The sequence below is a fragment of the Psittacula echo genome (assembly GCF_963264785.1).
Source record: "Psittacula echo genome assembly, chromosome: 3".
Lineage (NCBI taxonomy): Eukaryota > Metazoa > Chordata > Aves > Psittaciformes > Psittacidae > Psittacula > Psittacula echo.
In genome coordinates this window covers 2,352,652-2,376,468 of record NC_137736.1, presented here as the reverse complement: position 1 = coordinate 2,376,468, position 23,817 = coordinate 2,352,652, and the positions used below count along the sequence as shown (strand labels likewise).

The window sequence follows — 23,817 nt, the reverse complement described above, 5'->3', positions numbered from 1 at the left end:
CTTGTATTCGTTCTTTTACCACGGGAATAGTACTCTATTGGAAGAATTGAAGAGTTAGTCATCCAATACTTCCTTTTATGCTTCTTTATGTGTGGGGCTTCAGGCCTTCCTACACATTATGTAAAGCTTGGCCTGAACATATATGGACTTGTCTAGTAACAAACCCTATATTACTATTCTGACTTATCCCAATATTTGACCATGCTGAAAGTATCACAGGATTTATTTTTCCAGTATTCAGGGGAACAAAAGTAGTAGTATTATTTCTCTTTACCCATGGGAAAAGAAAGCTAATAGGGACTTGGTTCAAACTACCGAAAGGCCACCAATTTTGTCAGCTCAATGTGAGAAGGAATCTAATTTATTCAGGGTATTTCTGATTCTGTTTTTCATCCTGGGAAGTTTATATAAGCTTTTCTATATTCAAAGCATGTCTTCCAGCAAAATGAATAACACGAGAGAGTGCTGAGAGCTTCTGCAAATCTATCAAGAAAATAAAGAGTATGCAGTTAGGTGCTCATCAGTGAGATTCTGGTTCTTGGATGATCTGTCCTGCATTCATCCCAGTGGGCGGAGAGCAACAACTGTAGGAGTGGGACCAAGTGCATCACCTTTGAACTGCCACACTCTTCTTTTCCTGGTCGCTGAAATCAACACTTCACTACTGTCTTAAAAGGCTTGCTCAGGAGCTCATGTAACGGTGCAAGAAAAACTGTATCTTGAAAAATGGTAAGGCCTTAATGCAGAACCATGAAAAGGGTGAGACCTTCCAGACACAGGATGAAGCCGTAACACAAAACTTGTCAGCTGTGGAAACTTCTTAAAGAGCGCTTAAAAATGGATGAAACTGTATTTTCCTTTTTTTTTTCCGCCATTTCAACCGAAGTAATAAACTGTAAGTGGATAAATACAAACCAGCTTTAGACAAGAAGCCACTATGGAAACTGCACCTATGTCCTTATGTTGGCAAAAACGCAACGCTCCTACAATGGGATCTTCCAGGGAACGTGATGTGCTGAAAACATTTATCTTTCCATCTTTATTTATTGAAAAGGCACAGTTCCGTGAAGAATATCAGCGGGGAATGGGACGATAACCCAAAATCTCAGTGCTCTTGGGCAGGCAACTCGGCAGCGCCAGTTCCAGCCCTCTTCCTCAGCAGCCTTAGGCCTGCAACCCCATCAAAGCAGCTGGAGACCAACAGGAAGGAGGCTCACTCATGACAACCATTTATCATCAAGCCCCACAGCCCTTACTACCATGGCCGCTTGCGCTGAAGCCAACACAACGGTTATACTCCGTCTGGCTTTGCCTAGACCTTCCCGGCCTGCACCGCTCTCCGGTGCTCCAATGGGAGCTCACGACGACCACTGTTGCTAGGTAGAATAGTGACTTTACGCCGCTTCCAACTCGCTGCGAGCCCTCCACCCAATGGGAGGGCTTCGAGGCGGGTGACGTAAGCAGGGGGTGGGCGCTCGGCCGCCGGAGCAGCCAGTCAGAATGAGAAGAGCGTCCCAGCCACACTGGGATAGGCTGCGGCGTCTGAACTGACGAGAGCAAAGCCCAATCAGAGGCGGGAAGCGAGGCGGAAAGCCGTGGCGCGGGACGTGGGGCAGTTTGAATTGGCGTGGAGCGGCAGCCGGGGCGTGCGGGGCGCCCGCCATCTCCCGGTGCCGCGGAGGAGAGCAGGCCGCTCGCCATGGCCTTGGACCTGGACGAGCGGCTGCGGCAGAGCAACGCCCGCTTCGTGGCCTCCATCAAACGCATCTTGGAACGGGTGAGGGCCGCTCTCATGCACCGGCCCGGCCGTTGGGCGCCTGGCGCTGGTTCTCGTCGCCGTCCCGAGGCGGTGGGGAAGCCCTGTCAGCTGCGCGGCCGAGCCCCGCGGGATCTCCAGGCTACTGCCGCTGTCCTACCTCGCTCACCTTTCTCGGGGGCGAATTTTGCTTACGGCTTCCTTCGCGGAAATGACTTGCGGTGTGGCAGGGCCTGGCTGCCTTTCTGCGTCCGTCTGGAAGGCGCTCTGAGCACCTCGCATCGGGCAGGGGCAGCGCTCTCCTCTCCCTTTCTGCCTGACCACCTCCATGTCCCCGGGTGTCATTAGTGATAAGTTCAATTTTCTATCTGTGCATTAAGGTGCAGGAACTGAATTCTCTTTACAGTTAATTGTTTATGGTGTCACAGCCTCTTTCTCCTGGCTGCCAAAAGCAGCCGTCACCCGGGGTTTTGCAGTTTGTGCTGAGCCGTGCACCCCTGTGACTTGGCTAGAAAAGAGCTAGCTCCTCAAATACGTCCGTAAGACCTAGATCTGGAACTGCCAATATTGAATTAGTGACTTAATTTTAAATTCAAGTTGCCTTTATGGTGCCCTTAACCCAAATTAGCCGGTATGTTCAATGAAACTACAGAAAAAAGTGGGTACCTATAACTATAACTATACCTATAGTGGTACTACTCCATGAGTCCTTACTTTAGAGCCGTTTTGTGTTAAAAGATGTGGGAACCACAAAGCTCTGTCCGGAGATGCATGTATTTATTCAGGGTTGTCAACATTACCGTTGAGGGAAATGTTTTGTGTTAATGTCTTGGTGCTGGCATAAGGCCAGGTCTGGAGTTTTTGCACATCGTGAGCTGTCAGTCGAGGCTAAGTGACTACTACCGGACACTACAGAGGAAGTTTAGAAGAAACTCTGTAATAGAGCAACTTAACCAGTTTAGAAAACTCTCTGTAAACTTTTGTCCGTGACTGGTTTATTGAGATTGAATGATTTACATCTATGCTTAAAATAAGTGTGTTTCCTCTAAGAATTAATATTTCCAGATTGCTGACTTCTATTTCAGCCAATAAAACAACATGCTTATAATTGAACGTTTTGGTCAGAACAACATTGTCTAAAATCAATACTTAAAATGCATGTTTAAAGCATTGTTTTCGTCATTTATTCTAATCTTTAATGGTCCTGTTTTATTTAGTATAATCATCCTTTTGAAGATGATTTACTTATTTCCATGGAAACTCTCACTTGCGATACGCCTGATGGTAAGAACTTCTCAAAGCTTTGATATTTACATGCTGTGTATTTAGACTTATTAAAGCATGCAATTGTTGGCACTCATATAATATGTAATTACAACAGATAGTGTATTTTGTCTACTTAGGTGTGGGATATCATATGTGAACTTTTACACATGCATGTAATACCTGGGGAATTTTTTTATATGCCCCACGTTAGTCCTGCATGCTGTTTTAGACAACCAAAAAGAGTTATTAGCAAAGATCAGGATAACAGTGGTTAATATTTGGATGACAAGTAAGAGGAAGAGTCAAAGGAGGTTGATAGGCATGAATGGATTGTGTAGTTTCTGCTCAGAATTCTGAAGGTTGCTCTGATAAGCTTCAGTTATGTCAAATGTCAGAGTGGACTGGGCAGGTGATCTCTTTAACTTTCCGTTGAATGTTCCCATGTGGTTAGTGTAAATCTATACCACATTGTGTCATATCATATTTTTCCAGTGTTTCATTATCACTGTCAATCTGTTATAAAGGTGATAATGCTCATGGAAAACTTATTGTGAAAAAAAATCCCAACCAAAACCCTGCTGTTCTAAAATACATTGCTCAGGGTTTTAGTGGGACTTGTGACTTAGTGTCTTGATGGCTTCAATGGGAAATGAAATGTTCTGCCATTTTTTATTGAAGTGAGGATTATGATGCTCAGACTGCCATATCAATTCTTGTGAAGTAGAACTTACTGGACATACACTTGAAGTGCTACCACAGTGTCAAGCCCAATATAATTGTTGTACGAAACACGATTTACTTTCGAAAGGGTTTTGCAGACTGGGAAGCTTGCATTTTATAGCATTTTATATACATTATTCATCTGGAGAGGGAAGAAACATGCATGCGGCACTGTAATACACAGGCTTGGATTTGTGAAGGGTTGTGTTTAGTAACTTCTATTTGGTATGGGATGAATATGGATCTCAGTCCTGTAGAGCCTAAATTACGGCTTTAAACAACCTCAGTTACCATGTAATGTACATTGATTAAATAAAATCAAAGAAATAAAGTAATTTCTACTTTTTTTTTTTTGTTACCCCTCTTTGTAGCATCTGGATCTGTAATGCTCTTAGGGTTTTTTAGTTCAGTGGTGTTAGACTCAGCATGTAATTGCTCTTTATTTTATTTTTTGGTCTGACTTCATTTTATTTTTTGGTCTGACTTCTCAATTAGCTTTAAATTACAATATTCTCTTGTTTGTAAGAGAATTATCTCTAAGTTTTTATTTCAACAGTTGTACTAGAGGGAACTCAAGATTTGATAATATTTTGTTACTATGTAATGTGTTCTTCCTAAGTGTTTTGTTTGTTAGAATGATACTCGGGCAGTGTTGTGAAAAGCTATGTTTATACTGATATCGCTTGTTATTTCTAGGACAAAAACACTGGGAGCAAATATCAACCAAGAAGATAAAAACCTGGAAGCAGGAATTATTCAAGGTATCTAATAATTTAGTCCTCCTATGCAGTCAAAATGTAGCGGTAGTGTTCTTTTGTATAGATAATACATATATAGGAATTTATTTTAATCTTGCTCTGCCATATAGTATCTGCAAGAGGTATATGACAAATAAAGTCAACATCTGCTTTAAAATAAGATTTCAGGATAGATTGGTTAAGTCTGCCAGATGAGGCAGACTTAAACAGATGACTATTTTACTAGTGGTTAGCACCGCTAAGAAAGTGAAAGTCAGTCTTTGGGAGCAAGAGTGGATTTAATGGAGTCAGAAAGGAGTCTGTGTTTCTCCTTCCAGTTTTGTTAATACTTTGTGTGTCATCTACCAGGCATTGCTTCATAACTTTACAGATTACATCTTTAAGGACTGTAAGAGGAGTTTTCAGTCTTAGCCTCTTATGTGGGATAAGGTAGCTATAGCTTACATTCTTGAAATGATTTTAAAAGCAATCGTATGAAAAGAAGTGAGTGATGGGGTAAGTTTTACCATTTATTTGTGGCTTTTCTGGCCAGGCAGTGTGAAATCTGAAGTGAATTGAATGGTTATTTATGAAGTGCCTAGTTGTAAGATGTGCCAAACTAAAGGTATCAGTTAAAATAATTTTACTAGTCTAAGATTCTTTTAACTTTTTTCTTTTCTTATTTCTAATTGCAGTGGAATAGAAGAAGTCAAAGGAATGCAGGTAAAGTGTTTTTAATGAATAAGTGTTGTAAATCACCATATCCAGAATCTTCACTTAATAAAAGCAGCCCTGGTTTTATGCCAAACTTTAAGATACTCACTGTTTGGTTTTGGGTTTTTTTTCTTGTGGGGGAACCAACAAAACCCCAGCAATTCTTACGCTTGTAAGGATTTTGAAAGGTCATTTCAAGTGTTTAAGTTTAATAAATACATTATAATTGATGTTGCTATCATCACAAAATGATTAAAATAATCTCCTTATATCGGTTAGACAGCTTTTATTGTATTTGTCAGTTCTGTCCCATGTTTGTCAAATCTGAGAATTCCAACCCTGACTTGCATGGGTGTACAAGTGGAGAAATTTGGAAGTTGCTATCTTTTTGAAAATAACTAGATAGGGAGGCATATTAAAAGATAAGTGTTAAAGGAGTCTCCAGATGTCACATGATGAGCTATCAAAAGTGTAGCAAATTATTCTGTATACTGAATAAATCAGGCTGCCTGGAGGACAAAGTTGTGTATGGTTATTTCATTAAAGACCAAGTATCATGATGGAAGTCAAATCAAGTCTCCACAGCAAAATTAAATTCTGATCCTACTTAGAGAGATATGACATCTAAATATCTTCTCCTTGCTTTGGAAAGGAGCTGTGTATTTCAATAGAAAACATGGTTTTATTGAGATAAATAACTGGGGAAATTACGATTTGTAGCACAGCAAAGGTATTTTGGGCAGTCTTTTCTTAAGGTTTTGACATGGAGGTTTTCTTGCTGTTGCTTATTTTATCACTTTTGTCTGAGTAACTTTCGTGCCAAACATCTGAGTCCAAAACACAACTTATACAGTCTTTCTCTCTTTTTGAGTCATACCAAAAAACTTGTCCATACAGGGTTCAAGTATACATTTTGTATCAGCCTATTAAATTAAAATGTTGAGACAAAAAATGAGGGTCTGATACAAGAAGATTCATCTGATCTATACCTTTGCCTCTAATTTCTAGAAAATATATGCTGATGGGTCTAATATATTCTAAAGGGAGCGTTACTGTAGTTTTCTGCAAAATACTGGACATAAATTTCCTGAGGTTACAATCTGAAGCCAGGGCCTTTCAGTGGTATAATATGCTTCGTTAACCTCGTATGAGAGAGTGGTTTTATAGCCCAATTTCCTACTGGTTGGAAATCTGTGCTTAGGATAGTTATCAATGGTCTGTGTCCAAATTGAGGGGAAAACATGACGGATTTTTTTCCAGGACGTCTCCCGAGCAAATTACTAGCTTATACTTCAGCAAATAGAAGAGATGCCCTTAATTAACTTGCAGATGATACCAAGTAGGGATGACCACTGTGAAAGATAATCTGGTTACCTTTCTAAATTGCGTCTAAAACTCAAAGTAAACTTTGTGTAGTTCCATGCAGAGAAGTTCCATGTAATAAACATGTAGGAATAATTAAATGCAGGAAAAGGCAATCTTGAAGGTTGGTTCAGCCAACCAAGAATAGTGTACACTGTCCTAAAAGATATGCACAGGTGACTAATCTGCATAGCACAAAAAAGGTTTAACGGTGATTAAGCTTCTGGTGGAGTACTTTGTTTTGTATCTGATGGTAGCTTGACTGGCTGGAGTGAGTCACAGAAGGGTGGATTAAAAATTACTAGAGCTGCTGGAAATAGGATTTAAGGGGGGAGGGAGAGAAAAACAAAAGTAAGTTTCTAGGTTAAATATTAGAAGAGCTTTCCAAATGTAAACGATAAGGAAACCCTGTAATATGTTTCTTGGAGAATATGGAGTTGCTCTTGAGAATAGGTTGGACGTCTAGAGGTAAGTTAGGTGCAGCTTTAAAAAGAAAGAAGCAGTAAATGATATCTTTAGGTTTCTTTACGCTTTAAGCCTTTAGAAGAATGGAGATATCTAGATGTATGATTGGCACTATTAAGTAATACGAAATGTTCATAGAGGTGCCTATGTGCCAGAGTTAGGTAAGAGAAGTTTTCTCATAATTCAACAAAAAAAAAAAGCAAAGTAATTTGTGATATTTGGCATCAGCTTATCTGGAACCAGAAATACAGGAAAGAAACCCAGGACAACAAGTTTGGCATTAAACAAATTTGCTTAATTTAGGCTAAAGCACATGTCTTATTTTGAAGTTGAAGTTTATCATGTGCGTCCGATCTTGAGAAGTCCCACTACCGCTTTAGTACCAGCAGAGTCATGTGTTTGGAAATAAAGATCTTCTCTTCTGGGAAAGATTAAATTTTTGCAATTTAGGCAGTATTAACAATAGGTTTAGGAAATAATTTTTACGTGCACATCATAATCGTACGCACTGTATACCAACTTGAAAGGTTGTAGCTTGTTACAGATACATTTCTAACTGTTGCCTTGTTAAAGTTAACTTTTTTCAGCAGTACGAAAACAGTTTTTGGTCTGAGTAATTTTAATAGCAAAAATATTTGGCTTAGAGGCTAACTGTGAAATAAGCCTTTGTGGAAGTCACATTTATTTGAAGATAGCTTTTGAGTTTTATTTAAATCCATTTGAATTGTGACAGCTGATGAACAAAATACAGATTGCAATGTAAAAAAGGGAGATGTCTGCTAAATTAACAGCTCTTATTCTCTTTATATTGCTTCTTATGAAATAAAACAGGGCTGGAATGGGGAAACAACCCACAAAGATTGTAGTTGGATCTAGCTGTGCGGGAAGATAGGCATAGGAGTTTTGGAAAGGCCCCAAATGCCGAAGTTCATTAGAAAGATGCAATAGAGGTTTTAGGCTCTACCCTCAGGTTTCAGGAGTAGTTAGTTTCTTTTCTTGTCCTTTTCAACCTATGCCAAGAAAAATACACAAAAAGTTTGCAGTAGTCTTTTTCTATAGTTGATACCACTTGATAAAGGGAGAAATTTTATTTTCTGTTGTGCTTTATGGGTCAAGAAGAAAACATGTAATACGGTAGATGTACACCTCTGGTCAGAATTAGTATGATGTATTTAACTAGAATGTTATTCTGTCACTTGTCTATTCTTTGTTTCAGTCCTATGTACTACATTTGTTAAATGTATGTTCAATATTTTTCGAGGTAAGGGTTATATACAAATGATGAAGTAGGGAGTTCAGGTACAGCATTGATCTGTGACCTATCAGATTGAAATAGAATTATCTTTTTCCTCCCATGCGTGCTAAGAAATGTCAAAGCAACAGACCAGTGATTTTGAAGATGAGCATCCAACAATATGTCAGGTATGGGCACCACAGTGCATCCACTTTTGTAAAGCCTCTTTGGGAAAATGTATTTCTGTAGTCAAAAGCTAAGAAAAAGAGAATGAGCGGGTGTTCCTGTACCATAGCTATAAAATTAGATTTTAAAGACCTACTAATTGCTGAATTGAATCACTTTATTCTCCTTAAGTACTTCTGGGGAAAAAAAAAAAAAGGGCTTAGGGTATTTTAATGCAGTTCTTTCACTGTAGTTCTTCAAACATTAGATATCTCACTAAACAATTGCTTTATATTTCCCCTCATGTAGTTCCCCAAGGGTAGTTGCATTATTTTACGAAAGATGTGTCTTTACTTACCTGGTGTGTGTTCATTTAAAATTAAAATCTTCAGGTTCAGGTTAATGGTGATCATCTGCTATACTTCCCCTGATTGTTTCCTCCCGTGATACTTTCTGTGCTTTGGGATGGTGATAAACTCAATTTTTGGCTTGTATATGTGGTGGGCTAATACCTTTTGTGACAGTGAATTAATGTGTTTTTTTAATTCTTTTTGTTTCCTTTTTTTTTTTATGATGTCTCTATTTATGTTGTTTATGTGTTAGGGTTTGCATACGTTTCATATCGTTACATATCCTCCCCCCCCATTGTACTATTTAGGTTATGAATAGCAGCCATATAAGCCATGGATTTTGGCATCTTTTAAGTTTATATAAAGGGAGAGATATCCAAAAGCAGTTGGGTATAGGCTTTAAACCATCAAGTGTCTTTTTCGTTAGGCAGCATGTGTATCTAACTTGTTAAATTACTAATTTTAAAAATCTATGATCATCTGTAATAACTTTTGACTCCCTATCTTTTTAAGGAGAAAATAATTGCATTTGAGGAGTGATACAGGCCTTCTCATTGGCCCCTCCTAAATTTTTGTTCTACGTAGATGGTAGTTAGAAATGTCTCATTTCATTGACGACATCTTAACCCACAATATGCTAGTTTTATGTTGGTAAGGGCCAGAGGGGATATAGACTTTTAAAGGAATTCTGAAGAATATGGCGTCAGACGTGGATTGTAAAACATTTAGAAAAGAATGAAAACATTTAGATATATCCTTATCCATATAAATGAGCTTTTTATGCAACTTCTACAAAACAGAGCAAAAAAAACCCTATTTGAAATATTACATCAAGATCGTTTGAAGTAGGCAATTAAGAATTGTTTACAATGGGCAGTTTAAAAACTTTTCTTATTATTTGGAACATGAATAAGAGAATCTCCTGTAGATACAGGATTTGGTGATTAGAATTCATCTATCAACTGTGTTTTGCTCTTGTATAATAGCTTCTCCTTGCTTTATCTGAATCTAGAAGGACTGGGAAGAAAACAGTTTTCCCCATTGAGTAATGGGATATCAAGACAGATTTGTGTACAGATTTGTTAATAAAGATGGTGTCATTTGGACATACTTTGTGGAATATGGCTTGGTTTGTTTCACCAACACCACCATCCCCAAAAAGTTGAACCAAGTAGTGAGAGCAGAAAATATGACAGACTAGTTAAAACAGTTTATGCTACCAGGTCTTAAAATTACTTTCATGTGCTTTTAAGGAATTTCCTGAGAACTCCCATGTGGATGCATCTGACATAGGTGGGTTTTTAATTTACTCTCTGTCTACCTTTTATTTTAAGTTTTTGAAAAAGATTGCAAATCTTAGAATCAATCATAGAATAGTTAGGGTTGGAAAGAACATCCAGTTCCAACCCCCCTGCCATGGGCAGGGACACCTCACACTAAACCATGCCACCCAAGGCTCTGTCCAACCTGGCCTTGAACACCGCCAGGGATGGAGCATTCACAACTTCTCTGGGCAACCCATTCCAGTGCCTCACCACTCTTACAGTAAAGAACTTCTTCCTTATATCCAATCTAAACTTCCCCTGTTTAAGTTTGAAGCCGTTACCCCTTGTCCTGTCACTGCAGTCCCTGATGAAGAGTCCCTCCCCAGCATCCTTGTAGGCCCCCTTCAGATACTGGAAGGCTGCTCTGAGGTCTCCATGCAGCCTTCTCTTCTCCAGGCTGAACAGCCCCAACTTTCTCAGCCTGTCTTCATACGGGAGGTGCTCCAGCCCCTGATCATCCTCGTGGCCCTGCTCTGGACATGCTCCAACAGCTCCGTATGCTTTTGATGTTAAGGACACCAGAACCGTACACAATACTCCAAGTGAGGCCTCACGAGAGCAGAGTAGAGGGGCAGGATCACCTCCTTCGACCTGCTGGTCACGCTCCTTTTGATAACTTTCATGATTTTCCAATATAGTAAAAATAATTTTAAGTGTTCTAAACTCTTTCAGAAAGTAGAGAATAGGAACAGTCAGAGACTCAGTTACTGTTAATACTGTAGTATGAAATCAGTATCCCTGTTACTCTTCAAAATCTCAGTCCTGAATCCCTGATATGTTGGAAAGTCAGCATGGTGTATGTTCAAGTGCATTTCCTTAATAAAGAAAGGAACAGTAAAACTTTGGCATAAGTTGCCGTAGAAATTTTATTAATGATTACATTACATTACAGTAATTTCTAGTGGCTTGGTGGACACAAACATTGCATTCAGCTTGTCCAGTAACAGTAAGCCTTCAGTAATGTTTGTAACAGTTTCAACATCAGTTTTGTGCCCTGTCTGCAAAGTTTTGGGTGGTTTTGACCTTGTACTCCAGAATTATTAATTTATTGTATTAATCGGTAGTAACAATCTTTGAATGAAATATTTAGAACTTGTATTGCTCAAAACCTTTTTATTCTTGTGCATATAAGAACTTGCTGGTTCACACCAATTGAACTATGGCTAGGTGGTAGCGAGCATTTAATGATTTAAAGGGCAGTTGTAGCAAAATATGGTTAGCTGGTGTTTAAATACTCTGGTATATATTAGGTGCTTCGTTTGCATAGCTGTCTCTAAGGCAGCTGATTTCTTCTCTGTTGAGGGGAAAATAGCAATCTGAAACTTATCCTCCTTGCATTTGAGAGGATGGGAAACAAATTTCAGAGGCATCTGTAGCTTGGCTTCTCAAAGCGTCCTTTGTGTCTTCTGCACTCGTGGGATAAATGAGAGATGCAGTTCAGGCTGTGGTGGCTGCATAGCAGAATACAAGAATATGATTATCCACTCTTTCTGAATGCTCTAGGAAGAAGCTGGAGAGGATTTATAGCAGCCTCAGTGAGTGCTAAAACTTTAGCTCTGGCAGGTTTTCCATCTTTAGTATTCATATAGAGTGCTTCACAAATCTTGGGGAAGGCAGTGTTTCTTCTGGGTTTTATACATCATTTTTGTTCCAAAAGTATGCAAAGCCTATAACAACAGGTACAAATCAAGTATTGTTCTGCCCTGGGGGTGCTGATTGGTAGCCACTGAACATGAGCCAGCTTGTGTCCAGGCAGCCAAGAAGGCCAGCGGCATCCTGGCCTGCATTAGAAATAGTGTGGCCAGCAGGGCCAGGATAGTGATCATCCCCTGTACTTGGCACTGGTAAGGCTGCACCTCAAATCCTGTGTTCAGTTCTGGGCCCTTCACTGCAAGAGAGAGATTGAGTTGCTGGAACAGGTTCAGAGAAGGGCAATGAGCCTGAGGAATGGCTGAGGAAAATGGGGTTCTGAAGAAGAGAAGACTCAGGGGAACCATATCACTCTCTACACCTACTTGAAAGGAGGATGGAGAGAGGAGGTGGCTGCTCTCTTTTACCAAGTAACAAGCGATAGGACAAGAGGTAACAGCCTCAAGCTGCATCAGGGGAGGTTTAGTCTGGATATTAGGAAAACTTTCTTCTCTGAAAGGTTGCTCAGGCGTTGGAACAGGCTGCCCATGGAAGTGGTAGAATCCGTCCCTGGAAGTGTGCAAAACACGTGTATCTGAGGCCATTAGTGACATGGTTTACTGATGGACTTGGCAGTCCTGAGGTAAGGCTTGGACCTCATGATCTTAAAGGCATAGCTGATTCTATGATTAACATTCGTACTGCTTCATCAGTTATTGATGCTTAGTAACTGATTTCCTGTGGATAAAGTGACCACAATTTCCATTAGTCTTGTGGGAAGAAACTATGGTAATCTGACAAGTCTGGGATTCAGTTATAATAATTCTGTTGGGGTCACGTGAACTGTCAAAGGCAACCCTCTGGTTGCTCAACATTTTCACTGGAAGATGTGAAATTGTCTTGTCTCCCACAAAGAGACAATAGCATTTCTTTCATATGTGTCTTTATCCTAGCGCTAAGGCAGCAGCTGTCTACAGAGCTTTAGATGGTGATTACACTGATAGGAAAAGAAAAAGGAAGATTCGATTAGCTGGAAAAATATTTATTCTGATTTTTAGTAATTTAAGAATAGTATTGAAGGGGCAGTGATGTGGTAGATATCATAACCAAGATTATTTTTACGCACTGTTTTCCTTTTCAAGGTTGCTTTTTCCCTCCTTGCAGTGAACACAATTGTGGAATAAAGATAAAACAGCCAGGAAAATTCAGAATTGCAGTCTTACAATGCAGTCATGTGTTTTATGCTCCTGAAAGGCTAAGGCTTTAGCTAATGATGAGTTGGATGGTTTGTTGAGTTTCATTCATTAGAATACCCATAGAACACCTGAAAATGGAGTTGAAAGATCTGAATTTACTTTCTAATATTTTCAACCCCGTCTTATTTCTCACCTTAGCAGTTCTAAAGCAGTCTTGATAATAAGAAACTAAGAAAAGGAAACGTTGTAGAAGGTCCTTGCTATCTTTGTTGGGATACTCCAGAATGCAGTGGGAAATGAGGGAAAATGCATGCATTAATGAATCCTGCAGAGCAATGCTTTGAAAATATTTTACTCTCCAAAATGGTTAGCATGACTCTTGAAGAACTGGTTACAAACAAGTTATCTTCACTCTTCTTGAGCCCTTAATTAACCATGGTTTTCAATTGGACTTAAAATGAAAATGTACAGCTAAAAAGAAGTTTTCTAACATTAAACCAATTTAGTCAGTAAGTTATACAGGGTGTGTTTAAAAACGTTTCTGTTTTGATTTTGAGTTCAACTGGATTTGATTTATTATTTATCTTGAAATTATAGGTGAAGAAAGTGATGCTGAGATAGTTTCAGTAAGAAGAAAATTTGAAGACATTCACTTCCAGGTAAAAATATCTGGTGTGTCATGTAACGCGATCAGTTTGTGCTCAATAGAAATGATTGAGCTATTTGAGTACCTTACACATGCCAGTCAGCAGAATGCTCTGTGTAGTCTGCATCTTAATGCACATTTTTAGTAAGTATAGCAAATGAGAGAGTCAATAAATAACGTCATGAAGACCAATATGAAGTAATATTATGTCTTGGTATTATCAGTATATCAGAGAAAGCAGTACAGCATATGTATAGAACAGGCAACCCTGAGGAAGGCTATTATAGGTACAGAAAAAGAATAATCAAATGAATCACCAAGTGAAAACACTTAGAGATAATATGATTATTCACCTGAGAGACCAGTTTAAAGAGGTAACATGATTTAAAAAACCTGTGAATCTGAAATAATGGCTGCCATAACAAAAGCAGACTGGCATCTTCTGCTGATGTTTCCCTTACTACTCAGTGGATAGCAGGGCTACCCAGAATAGTTACATCGATGAAGAAAAATACAACACATGGTTCATGTGTGCAGCCATTCTAATCCTGTGGTGTTCTTTCTCAAATACAGATGACCAAAAGGTAATTTATTTTCCTTATTTGTTTAGCATAGCACTAGGTATTGTCATATCTTTGCCAACAGCTAATAGAGACTGCTTCAGAGAGTGGGAGTTTTGCTAATGAGAAACATTTGCCATTTATCACCAAATGCTTTTAGATTTTACATAAAGGTACATTACAGAGTAGATCTTAATTTGTATGTGAAGTCATGGGTGTTAATAATACAGTAAAGATTTTCAGCCCTGATTACCAGTGCTTTGTAACCTAACAGTAGAGCTTTTTTCTTCTTCTTGGTTTTGCTTTTATCACGTCTTCTGAGGCACTGCATGCTTTTGCCTGCATCAAGAAACTAGTTAGTTATCTCTTTTGTATGTCCTCACATACAGCTCCTTCACAGTTGTTTGGAGGTTTTTTCCCCACGTAAAATGTACATATAATGTACACATTTTTTCCCCACATAATGTACACATAAAATGTGTGCATTGAAAACAAGTTTATGCTGGTAGGATATCCTCATCTGAATAACACTGGTTTGAAACAGACCTAAGTAAGATTTTTGGCTTTGTCAGAGTCAATAACTTTTATGTGTTTTAATTAATTCCCTTTTTCTTTTCTTTTTTTTTTTTCCCCTTTCAGAATCTGCATGTAGATGATGGGAAAAAGCAAGAGAAAGTAAAAGTTCAAGTGGATGTGATAGTACAAGATAATGCTAGAAATATTCCCAAATGGATTGCGGTAACATATTTCTCCTGTTCTGTTATCAGCTAACTAGAATAACGTAAGAACTCTCGAACTGCAGCATAATGAATTCTAATACAACTTCTCTGATGTGTCATTGTGCCTCTCCTGCCTGCTGTCTACCTAAGTATCGCAGTATCTCAGGTCTCTTGACGGCAATGGTTTGTAAGAAACAGATTATACTAAATGTTTTCTGCTTTAATTTATACTTTGTTCTTTGAACCCTGACGTTTGAGTTGATCTTCAGTAAGTTTTCTGAAAAGTCTAAATTTGAGCTTTGAAGAGAAAACTGCTGGTTTAGCTTTATTTTGGTTTTGAGGGGTCAAGGGAATTGGAGGCAAAGGGTTGTGTTACATGGAATGGCTTCTGTTTCCTACTGGAGTTGCCAGAGATGTATAGATTATCCAGTTGTGTATATCCACGTGTAAGTTATGTTATTTGGGAAAGGAATTGGCAGTGTTCAAGGCCAGGTTGGGCAGGGTCTTGAGTGATATGGTCTAGTGAGAAGTGTCCCTGCTCATGGCAGGGGTGTTGGAACTAGATGATCTTAAGGTCCTTTCCAACCCTAACCATTCTATGATTAAAGTATAATACATAACATGGAAGTTACTAAGATGATAACTAGCTTTCTAAGGTTAAACTGGTAACAACAATTCTTACTGAAGTCTTAGACTAGACTTTTTCCCCCTTGTCTAAAATTAACTAAACCCCTTAGGACCATAACTCTGTACAGGATCTAATATAGTAAGGAGAGGGTACGAGGAGTCAAAAATAAGGTTTTGATGTTACTTCTAATATGCAAAAAAATCAGGATATTAGATTATGTGTCTCTTGTTTGTTTGCTTTTCAGGTAGCACCTCAAGGCTCATTGAAAGGGCTTCCTTCAGCTTCACCAGTGCAAGAACTGATCGGTACAACTAAATCTTTTGAATGTTAGTCAAATATGTTAGTTATGAAATGTGTTTTCCTTAAAGCTTATTAGAAATAAATATGGAAACCCAGAGGCACTATTTATCCAACAGAAAAGTTCAATAGGCTGAGTTCTTGAAGAGAAGTTAGACATGATTTTGCTTAAGCAAAATCTATTTGAAAATTAGAAACTAAATAACTTCTACACATAAAAAGAACTTTTCTTAAGTAGCCCCAGAAAAAAAAATGCATAGCTACAAAATTCAGCAGCATTAAGCTCAATGAGATGAAATTAACTTTTTGCTTCTGCTTATTTTAAATTCGAGGAACAGAAATTGAATGGCTTTGGGTCTGCTGGTAACTGGTCCTCAAAGTGGTACTTCACTGGTAAACTTTCTTCACAAGTTCTCCAGACTTGGTGCAATCCTATGATAGAATTTTGGTGTAATTTTTAAGCCAAACAACTACAAAACCCACTGTCTTCATCATGCTTTATGGCAAGTAAACCTGCACTGATACTAGCCAAGTACACAGATTTGAAGTAATTTGGAAATAGAGTAACAAAACATGCAGGATAAGGCCATTCCTCCTGCTCAGAGAGCCAGAAAGCAGTCTGCCTCTATAATGAAAATGTTTTATATCTATATAATAATAGGCTAATTTATTTAATAGTGTTTTCCAAGACGTTTCACTTCTGTCTCGTGTAGTCTGTTAATTCAATATAGCTAGCGAAAACCTTTTAATTTTTTGAGAACAGACTGTATGTTAATCATCCACTTAGCCTGGCAAAAATGGTCAATGAAATATGCTATTACAGTAAGACTATCCCTACCGTATGCAGTCATTCCTAAATCATGTAAGGGGTTACTGGAAGTTCCCTAATGGCTTTGTGAGCTTTTTCCTTCTTCTGGTTTCCTTTGTGATTCATTTGCTTTTTTGTTTTGTTCTGTTTTTTGAATAGGCAACCAGGCTGCTGTTTACAGAAGTAAAGGAGAGTTTTCGAATCAATGTTCTTCCAGATCTCTATGGTTACAGTTTTCTAGTGTTCCCATTTCAACAAATACAGTAACCATACCCAGGGATCCACCTTCTCCAGAACTGAATAAAAGTTGCTGGGATAGTGTCTTAGAGGAGTATCAGTCTGCAGATAAGGCATGCTCCTGGAGCAATGTAACTCTCGCCGACTTGTATCCAGCAATGGTAAAGATACTCACAAGGCTGATGACAAAGCAGTCTCGGAGAAAAGAGTTAAAATACGTGTTTAGATGCTTCAGGTACAAAAGATGGCATTCTAGAAGACCAAAGCTCAATGTCACTGTAGACAAAATAAGAGGGTTCAAGCCTGTTTATCTGAAGCAAGCACAATCCAACATACGCAGTGATAGCATTGAAGACATCCAGAATCAAATTCTTGGAAATGAGAACAGAGAACTCTGTGATGACAAGTGTTCCAATAATAATTTATCAGGTCTGGTACCTTATTCTTACATTGATACAGATGCAGTCAAAGCAGACAACTCTGAAACAAGTTTAGAACACCATTTGGTATCTGTAAAAGGGCAGAAAGTTTCCAAACAGACCCATGTTCCTAATGTTATGGCTAGAATGGGAGAGACCTTTCTAGTTGAAGATGACTTACAGACTACCGTCTCACTGAAGAATTCAAAACGCAAAGAAGGTGAAAAATTAGCATACAAATGTTCCTCGGAACATCGTTTTATAACATCTACAGCCAGTTCAGGGTCAACAGCACTTCAGCTGGTAAAAGCAAGTAAAACTCAAAAAATTGACTTTCCTGATGGTAATACCTTGGGGCTGCGTTCATCTACTCACAGTTCGTATAGCAACAGTAACACTTTTGCACCAGTCACAAACTGTTCCCTTGCAAGGGCATCAAATACTTTGCTAATGAATCGTGAAAACCTAACTTCTGAAAGACGAGCTTCTTTCCAGCGCAAGCACTCGTTTTCCTCGCTGTCTACGGTGCAGAGTACTTCGAACATGCCTCAGAAATACGAAGACGCGTTTGAAAAACTGTACTACAAACTGTGTTGCACAGCGATCCAAAAGCCTTTGACGTCGACGAGACCTCGTTCAAATTTACAAAACCTTGAGGAGAAAGGCAGATTAGTGAAGAGTAATTTCAGGAATCCTGTGAGCTTTGACACGCACTATGACAGAGAATTTGACAGGATCTATGAGCAGTCGTGTAAGGAGACTGTTCCAAAGCTGCCTGTGTTCCAGAGAGCTTCCAATTTAAGGAAATACGAAGGACTACAGATGTCTGAAACTGTAAATGCTCTTGTAAACTCACCTGTCCGAACTTTATTTGCAATTCCCAGAGTTAAAAGGCTAGGAAGTTTCCAAAATGATCTTATTTGTTCACCAGGAAAGCGACTGAAAAATATACCAGAACATTATTCTCCTGCAGCAAAACATCAAGTTTCTCACAGAAAAAACGTCAGCCTTCCGACAGTTGGCATGGATTTTTTGAACACATACAATGGTGGTAGCCCCAGCTTTTTTGACAGTCACAACTGTCAGAGTCAGGTACTTAAGGACCTTTTAAAACTTAAATAAATGATTGCGCACTCTTTGCTGATATTTGGAGAAGCTATTAAAAAAACAGATTAGATCTGAGTTTAAACTTAGTGACGGTACATGTCTGGTGCTGTCTGGTCAATAGAGTTCTTTTACAGGTTTGGTGTTTTGGGGGGAAATTGTATCAGTTCTGAATCATGTAAGGAAGCTCCCTATATTTAATAACCTTAAAAAATGTTCATAAAATGCTGGGTAAGAGATTTTGTTGCATTTTAATAGACTGTGTCACTGGTTAAAATAATCTCAGACGGTGACCTTTGTAATGAAGGTGTTGTCCTTCTGAAATGATACTGTTTTGTTCATTCTATAGATGAGCAAGATAAGGCAAACAAAGCTTTACGGGATTCCATTGGGATCATTAGACTTGTTGATTTAAATGTTAAATCAGGCCCTTCTTACCGGGTTCCCAGTTATTTTCTTGGAGGCAAGCTGTGAAATAATACCTGAGTTTTTCCATCAATGTTGTCTGTTGATGCTTTATTTTCAGGACTCTGGCTTTCATGACTCTTCAGATAAAATCCCTCTTAGTATTCCTGGAACTTCCCTGCAAGGTTAGTTTCAGAAACTTCATGAATTGCTGCTTTAGCAATCATGAGCACTTCTTCAAAGGCTAAATCTACACATCTGAATAGACCACTGTTTAAGTGACAGCTTTTTTTCCTCAGTAATAGTTGAGTATGTTTAAGTGTTGCAAAAAGTATAGACTCTATACAGAAAAGGGTTTCCTGAATAGCATGTTAACAGCTGTTTAAAAAGCTTTCCTCTGGGTTAGCCAGGACTTTTTCTACTAAAGGTGTTGCTATTATCAGCTGGTTTTCTCTTCCTTTTTATAATTTTATTCAGAGTTTGCTATTGCTTTTACTTTCTGCATGTAAATGGTTGGCACGAAACGCATAGCTTTTTAATCCTACACTTTAATAACCAAGTGCTTTTGTTTGGATTCTTCAGCTTTACAGCAGCTTGCTGTTGCTTTGTTGCATGACGTCTGTCACTTGCTTAGGTGAATTAATCTGGATAAAAAGACTTTTGCCAATTCAGGACAGTAGAATTGTGTTACAAAAGAAATTAAAAAAACCAAATCCTACATTAATATGGAATTTTAGATGTCACTCTTTAAATTTCCTTTGAAAAATGTGGTTTTGGTTAAAGCATGTTTATAACAACCTGACCTTTTTTTCCCTCTAAGTAAAATCACTAATGCTTCCATATTTTATGAACCTTATCATCAAGATAACAACTAATATGTAATGGAAAATACTGAGGAAGGTGACTTGAAATATCGTCAGCTGGTACACAAGAAGAAAATGGCAGAAGGAATGCACTTGTTTGCATGGTTCTTGCGTTGTTAACTTTTCATTACTGATTAATTGTAAAGAATTTGATTGAGGTGGACTGTCTTCTTTACCTTCCTCAATTTTTAACTCGTACTTTATTACATCTTTTTCTGGACTCAACATTGTTTTTCTCTTTCTACCTTTTTCTAATGGTGTTAAATTATAAGTATTTAGAAACCTATCTTACACTTCAATGTAGTCAATGTATAAAATGTATTTGAAATTAATTTTTACATTAGAATATTTTCATAGGAACAAGTCGATCATTGAAGTATGCCAGTGAAGTATTACCAGTGCCTGAGTAGGCTAATATTTTAACAATGTAGTGTAGTTCCTGTGCTACTCAGTGTTGTTCTTGCCCTCTTCATGCTACTGCTTTTCATCACCAGAATCTGGGATTGCAGATGTCCACTCTGGCTGGCCTGGGGCAATGAAGAATCGCAGCTATCCCAGAAATGCATCAAAGCATCACGAAAGGTGGGTGCCTTTTGGGGGGGGGGGGGGGGAAATGCAGAAGCTATTCTTGCTGCTCTGTATCTGTATTAAAGGTATGGAGGTTGTAGCTTACACACGTACTTCTAGAATGAAAATCAGCCTGGATGCTTGGGAGAGCCCAAGCTAATCAAACCTGGATTGAATTTGAACACTGGAAGGTTCTGCCTGTGGACAGAACCTAGCCAGCCTTCAGCGTGGATGGCCAGCAAACACAAGTTAGTAAGATGGCCTAACTGAATGCCTACTCTAGTCCTTATTTTGTGTTCACTGGAGAGGTGTTTATTATTTTAGCTATAACTATAGAATTGTTTTGATTATATCTCTGTGTTTGAGCTAACAAGTCTTCTCAGATCCTTGCGGTGTGGGAAGTACAGTATACAGCAAAAAAAAAAACCCAACTTTCAAAAGTTAGCTTCTATGCACTTGAGCATAGTTACCTGCACTGTGGCTCTGTGTAAACAAACAGTGGCTCTGTTAGGAAGATAATTAAGATCCTCTCCACCTGCTGTTACCATTTCTGGCAGTGTATTTAGGTCTCTGGAAGGAGAATGCTCCTTCCAGCTTCCTGGATACTGGCCTACTACATCTGCTTTTTCTTAGAAAATAAGTGACTTTTAAAGCATTCTCAAGTTCCAGTTATCTTTCATTTTTAATTATGAACTAATTTAATAGACACCAGGATTAAAAAAAAATCAGTGAAAGTTCTCTAAACGTGTTCTCATTTTATTTTCCGAAACACTTTTTGCATGCTTTCTGCCAAAGTGTCTAATTTGGCACCACAAGATATGCTGCTTTCCCAAACTCAGTCATGTTCATGTTCAGATCAGTCATGTTTCCCACACAACATCCATGTCTCTAAATTGGAGAGACATCAATTTGATAGATGGACCACTCGGTGGATAAAGGACTGGCTGGATGGCCTCACACAAAGAGTTGTGGTCAATGGCTCATTGTCCAGCTGGAGACCAGTAACGAGTGGTGTCCCTCAGGGATCGGTGTTGGGACCGGTCTTGTTCAACATCTTTGTCGGTGACGTGGACAGTGGGATTGAGTGCACCCTCACACGTTTGCCAATGGCACCAAGCTATGTGGCTCGGTTGATACGCTGGAGGGAAGGGATGCCATCCAGAGGGACCTTGACATGCTTGTAAGGTGGGCTAATGCCAACCTCATGAAGTTTAACCATGCCAAGTGCAAGGTCCTACACCTGGGTCGGAGCAATCCCAGGCACAGCTACAGGTTGGGCAGAGAAGAGATTCAGAGCAGCCCTGTAGAGAAGGACTTGGGGGTGTTGGTTGATGGGAAACTGAACATGAGCCGGCTGCAGTGTGCGATCACAGCCCAGAAAGCCAACCGTATCCTGGGCTGCATCAAGAGGAGTGTGACCAGCAGGTCGAAGGAGGTGATCCTGCCCCTCTACTCTGCTCTCGTGAGACCTCACTTGGAGTATTGTGTGCAGTTCTGGTGTCCTCAACATAAAAAGGACATGGAACTGCTGGAACAAGTCCAGAGCAGGGCCATGAGGATGATCAGGGGCTGAAGCACCTCCTGTATGAAGACAGGCTGAGAAAGTTGGGGCTGTTCAGCCTGGAGAAGAGAAGGCTGCATGGAGACCTCAGAGCAGCCTTCCGGTATCTAAAGGGGGCCTATAAGGATGCTGGGGAGCGACTCTTCATCAGGGACTGTAGTGATAGGACAAGGGGTAATGGGTTCAAACTTAAACAGGGGAAGTTTAGATTGGATATAAGGAAGAAATTCTTCACTGTAATGGGTTGCCCAGAGAAGTTGTGAATGCTCCATCCCTGGCGGTGTTCAAGGCCAGGTTGGACAGAGCCTTGGGTGGCATGGTTTAGTGTGAGGTGTCCCTGCCCATGGCAGGGGGGTTGGAACTGGATGATCTTAAGGTCTTTTTCAAACCTAACTATTCTATGATTCTATGTTATGCTTGAGATGATCGTACAGCTGGTATAAAATTTTTCTGACCATGCTGGAATTAAAACTTCAAAGGCAGCCTGAATGCATTTTTAAACTCTTTCTGTGAATAAGCGAACTGGAAAAGAAGCTGCTTGATCTAAAGAAAAAAGGTTTGAGTTTAGGCAAAGCTGGAATTCAAACTTAATCTTGTATATAAATACATAACAATATTGGTAAAGATTGTATTCAGTTATTTGTGATCTCATGGAAGACTGAAGTCAAGCTGCTGGGGATACATGGCTGTTTCTGTGATGTTGAGTATGCCCACTTAGAGGAGTAAATTTCTGCTCAGTTCTTGGATTGCTACTTTTTTTTCTTCTTTTTCCTGACTCCATAGGAAATAGCAAACTCCATGAGATTGCTCTGAAGGAAGAGGTTTTCCTTTCCTTAATGCACATAAGTAGAGAAGTTTAAGAAAGAGTAGGAAATCAGGATTTCAGAATGCTTTCTTGTCAAGCCATCTGGAATAAAGTCTATTTCCTTGTTCCTTACTTATACAAATGCATGTTTGCTGATTAGTAGCCAAAATAGACTTCAGCTGGCAAGCTTCCTTAGATCTATAGTGTGATGTTCTTAGCCTTCAGTGATTCCCAGGAGTGAAGCTCTTCTTTAGTGGCTTCAGAGCCCTCGGAAGTTTTATGCCTAAGCCATGTGGCAAAATGCTGTTTGTTGTAATGAGTGGCTGTGGAAAGAAAAGGAATATCATCTTCCTGTCTGGACCTTGATTGCCTTTATCTAGATGATTATGAAAGAGATTTCAGAAAACGAAATTTTTATAAGTAATAAACTTTCCTTCAGCTCTGTGTGAATGCTGTCCTACCACTATACTGCTATACTTCATTGCCAGATGTAAACCAAAATAGTTTAAAATAGATTTGAAAGAAAATTTATGTTTATTAAATTATATGCAAGGAAACAATATTGCTCTGACTTGTTTTTCACTTGTAGCTATTTGTGATTACATTCAAAGATTATATCTCAAAGTTCAGTAGATATTTATATCACTTAGGTTAATGTAGTAGTATTACTGAGACATTAAAATGACATAGGATGAAAATTTTCCTGTCCAGCTGAAAGCACATAGGAATGCAGACAAGGAGCCCTGCTGCTGTTTGCAGTCAAGATTTTCAGATCTCTTGCTGCAGTGACTTGTTTCAGTTTCTTTCTGCTCAGTGGAGTTTCAGAAGGCATAATATTTTTGTGTAATTTCTGTTATCTAAACGAATCTTTTCTATAGGGTGTACAGAAAACTAAGCTACACTGATGGGAAAGACCAAAATCCTAGCAGTCCCTTGGGCGACTTCATGGTCAAAACTCACCAAGGAGCATTCATGGACTGCTACAGAGAAAACATGTTATAAAGCTTGTGTTTGTTTTGGTTTTCTTTCTTCTTCCAAGAATAAAGGCTGTGTTATATATGTTTAATTCCAATTTATTTCCTTGTAATAAAATCTTCAGGAGCTGGATTGTCCATTCTGATGGGGTGCTGCTTATTACTCCTTTGGCTTCATCAGGGATTGCAGAGAATCAGGATTCCTTTCCATAGCTAAGTTTAAATTATGTATTTACTAGTGTTTATAATAATAGAATATAATCAGTATTTTATTTGCTAATAAGCTTTGATTCTTAACAAACTGG

General features: G+C 39.0%; 1 protein-coding gene across 1 annotated transcript; it reads left to right on the top strand.

Annotated features, from left to right (window-relative positions):
• Positions 1-1,699: 1,699 nt before the first annotated feature.
• Positions 1,700-23,540, top strand: HJURP (Holliday junction recognition protein; the record flags this gene model as incomplete). Its single annotated transcript, XM_080612680.1, has 9 exons — positions 1,700-1,777; positions 2,974-3,040; positions 13,517-13,578; positions 14,765-14,863; positions 15,717-15,777; positions 16,737-18,325; positions 18,864-18,927; positions 20,100-20,187; positions 23,417-23,540. 9 exons carry the CDS (start codon positions 1,700-1,702, stop codon positions 23,538-23,540), a joined length of 2,232 nt encoding a protein of 743 aa, XP_080468806.1.
• Positions 23,541-23,817: the final 277 nt, after the last annotated feature.